Source organism: Orycteropus afer, unplaced genomic scaffold (genome assembly GCF_000298275.1).
Source record: "Orycteropus afer afer isolate SDZICR_OR568_19922 unplaced genomic scaffold, OryAfe1.0 scaffold00079, whole genome shotgun sequence".
Taxonomy (NCBI): Eukaryota; Metazoa; Chordata; class Mammalia; order Tubulidentata; family Orycteropodidae; genus Orycteropus; species Orycteropus afer.
The window spans coordinates 8813340-8816832 of NW_006921666.1; the positions used below are offsets into that span (position 1 = coordinate 8813340).

The window sequence follows — 3493 nt, forward strand, 5'->3', positions numbered from 1 at the left end:
AGTGGTTTCATTTTTCTCTTCCTGTTCTGGAATTCCAATGACATGTAGGTTATTCCTTTTGATGGTATCCCACATGATCCTTAGGCTTTCTTCATTTTGTTTTGATCTTTTTCTGATTGATCCCTTTCCAAAGAAGTATTCAAGTATTTGTCTTCAATCTCATTAATTCTGTCTTCCATTGTCAATTCTACTCCTTTGCCCTTTCAATGTGTTATCTATTTCTGACAATTTAGTATTAATCTTCTGGATCTCTATCTGTGGATTTAGAATCATTTATAATTTTTCATTGATTTTGTCATTTTGTTCTTGTATTTTCTTCCAAAATTCCTCTAGGGTTTTCTCTGTGTTTTCCTTGGTCTGTCTCTCAATCCTTTGAAGATACTTAAATACAATTTTTTTGAATTCTAAATAATCTTAAGGTCAAATATTTATGTTCATAATGTAGTCTAGAAATAAAACCTACAAACTAAAACCAACACTCATAAATAACATCCTACAAAACAATTAAAGGAAAATCATATCTAATACTGAGCCAACTCTATATTCTTTTTTCTTTAATAAAACAGATTTTTCTGTTGTAACTTAACCAAACAGAATATTTAATCAAACAGAAATAAAATTTAAAAATGCAACTAGGGTAAACAAGAAATGTATAAGCGCTAAAACAAATTTTTCATTACTCTATCCACTTCTATCTATTTTCCCTAGATGGTAAGGTTCCTGAAAGACTATTCAAAGACTATCTAAAAAATCAAAAGGTACATTAGTATGTAATACAACTGATAACTTAGACAAATAAGTTATCACTGGACATAAAAACTGAGAAGCCATCTCTGTATTTTATGGAAATTATATCCATAATGCTAGATTACAGCTGTGTAAACTTTAAATTATAAATGTTACAATATTCAAATTTATAGCTTATATTTTGTGCATGTTTTTTATAATGTAGTTTCCTTTCTAATATTACTATACTATTTAAATTTTTTATTTGATGGTTTTTCAGCTGTCTGTAAGTGCTTGGCTGCTAACTGAAAGGTTGGTAGTTCAAACCTACAGTCATTCCCCAGGAGTTAAACACAGCAGTCTGCCTTCCATAAAGACTTACAACCTTGGAAATCCTATGGGGCAGTTCTACTCTGTCCCACAGGGACAAGATCAACTTGATGATAGTGGGTTTATGTATGATTTACATTTGTCCACAGTGGCTGCCTCTGTTCTAACTTCCAGGAGGCTAAAACCACCTTCTGTCTAAAGCCCAGACAATCCACAACACATACCACTCTTATCACCTGATAATGATGATAAAGTTGAAAAGGAAAATATACCATAACACAGAGATTCCAGCTATTTTACAATAACAGATGAGTCAGCCTTTCCATAAATTTTCCAGTGGTCAGATTTTTTAAAACTGATTTTTAACCAAACAGTTAAAAGTTTTTGAGACAGTTGAAGATTCACATGTGTTTAAAAAATAATACAGTGAGATCCCTTGTGTACTTTGGTAACATTTTGTAAAACTATAGTATAGTATCACAATCAGGACAATGATAATGATATACTCCCCCAATCTTACTCAGATTTTCCCAATTTCACTTTTACTCATTTGTGTGTGTCTTTATATATGTGTGTGTATTAAGTTCTATACAATTTTATTACCTGTATAGGTTTGTGTAACCACCACTACAGTCATGACGCTGAACAGTTCCAATTATCAGAAAGATTCCTCATGTTGAGTAGGCCTTTAAATAACTTTCCTTTACACTGTGGAGAAGGAGCTCTGGTAACATAGTGGCTAAGGCACTTGACTGCTAACCAGAAGGCTGGCGGTTCAAACCCACCAGCCACTCCTCGGAAGAAAGATGGGGCAATCTACTTCTGCAGTGATACTGCCTCGGAAACCCAAGAAGGGGTCACTATGAGTTGGGGCCAACTCAATGGCACATAACAACAACAACAACAACACACTATGGAGAATGTAACCAGTATCACAAAACAAAATGTGTGTATGATCTGTTGAATGTAAAACCAATCTGCTTTGTAAAACTTCACCTAAATCACAATAAAAAGTTAAAAAAAAAAAAAAAAAAAAACTTTCCAAAGATTTGCTTTGTATAGTTTCTAAAAGAAGTGAAAACTCATATACTTACCCATCTGGCTAGGGCTTCTTTGATTGTTGTTGCTTTTGCCTTTAAAAAAAGAAGAATGAAAAGCCGTCTTCACTGATATGATTTTGGTGATTCAATTTTCATGCAATAATTATTAGCCTTGGGCTCCTCTACCATTGAAACGATTAACATCTTCCTTTGAAATTTCATATGCAAAGAAGATATTTTAATTTCTTGAAATGAGAATGATTTACTTAAATATTTCACAGAGAAAAAAGTTATTACGTAATGCCCATATACTTCACTTCCACCTGGCTTACAAAAAATATAGTTTTCACACTTGATATTTAAATGTACCATATTTCATTGATTCTATGATGTACATCTTTTTATATTTTTACATCTTTGAAATTTAGATCTTATAATCAAAAACAATTTATAATTGCTGTGGGTGGGCTAGGTGGCAATGGTGAAATTTTATAAAAATAGTAAGTATTTTATTTCAAATACATATATATTCCTTTCTATGTTTGCTAAAGAAGACATATGCCTTATGAGTTATGAGAATCTATATACTTAAATATACTTAAAAGAACTGTACTACTAAGAACAAAATAAAATTCTGAAGTGATAAGAAGTTTAAGTGTCATAGTTTAATTCCAAGTTATTTCTCTTTCTTAGTGGAGTAAATTAATGTTACACCTTATAATAAAAGCATTTTAAATTTAATTTAATACAACATTTAAAACTTCAAAGGCGAGCAATGGAAGAATTATTTTCAATGAATTATTGCTCATTTGTTTTATTTAAAAAAGAGAGAAACCCCAAGCAATAACAAAACGTAAGTTTTAAAACACTGTTTAGAAAGTGTGGTAGTTACGGTTATGTGTCAACTTGGCTGGGCCTGGTTTTGAGTTGCTGGGCAGCTGGATATAGTCATTCCTTATGGTGAGATTGGTAATTACCTTCATGGTGGAATCTACCAGAGCAGCTAAGTAGCTGCTTTAGGGATGTGGGCTCCTTTAAGTATATAAGAAGCAATTTTAAGGAAGGTGAGGTGTCCAGTTTTTGGCATGCTTGAATCCTGCATGTAGCTGACTTGTTGTTCAGCAGCCTGCTACATTGCCTGCTGATCTTGGGGACTCTTGATAGACTTGAATCAATGGCCTGCCATGTGGTTTGGTAATATTGGGACTGTGCCATTTTATTTGTTGACCTTGGGCTTGTTAGCCTCAGCAGACAGCAGCTGCCTGAGTGAAGAGACACCTCTAGCTTTACCCAGCCCCTGTTGTTGTTGTTGTTATGTGCCGTCGAGTCAGCCCTGACTCATAGCGACCCCTCCTTGGGTTTCCGAGGCAGTATCACTACGGAAGTAGGATTGCCCA

General features: G+C 33.7%; 1 protein-coding gene across 1 annotated transcript in view; it reads right to left on the bottom strand.

The window, feature by feature from the left end:
• Positions 1 to 3493, bottom strand: part of DNAL1 (dynein axonemal light chain 1) — an 87726-nt gene that overhangs the window by 42909 nt on the left and 41324 nt on the right. The window contains exon 2 of the mRNA XM_042781020.1: positions 2151 to 2189. Within this exon, the coding sequence (XP_042636954.1) occupies positions 2151 to 2189 (39 nt within the window). The remainder of the gene's footprint in view (positions 1 to 2150; positions 2190 to 3493) is intronic.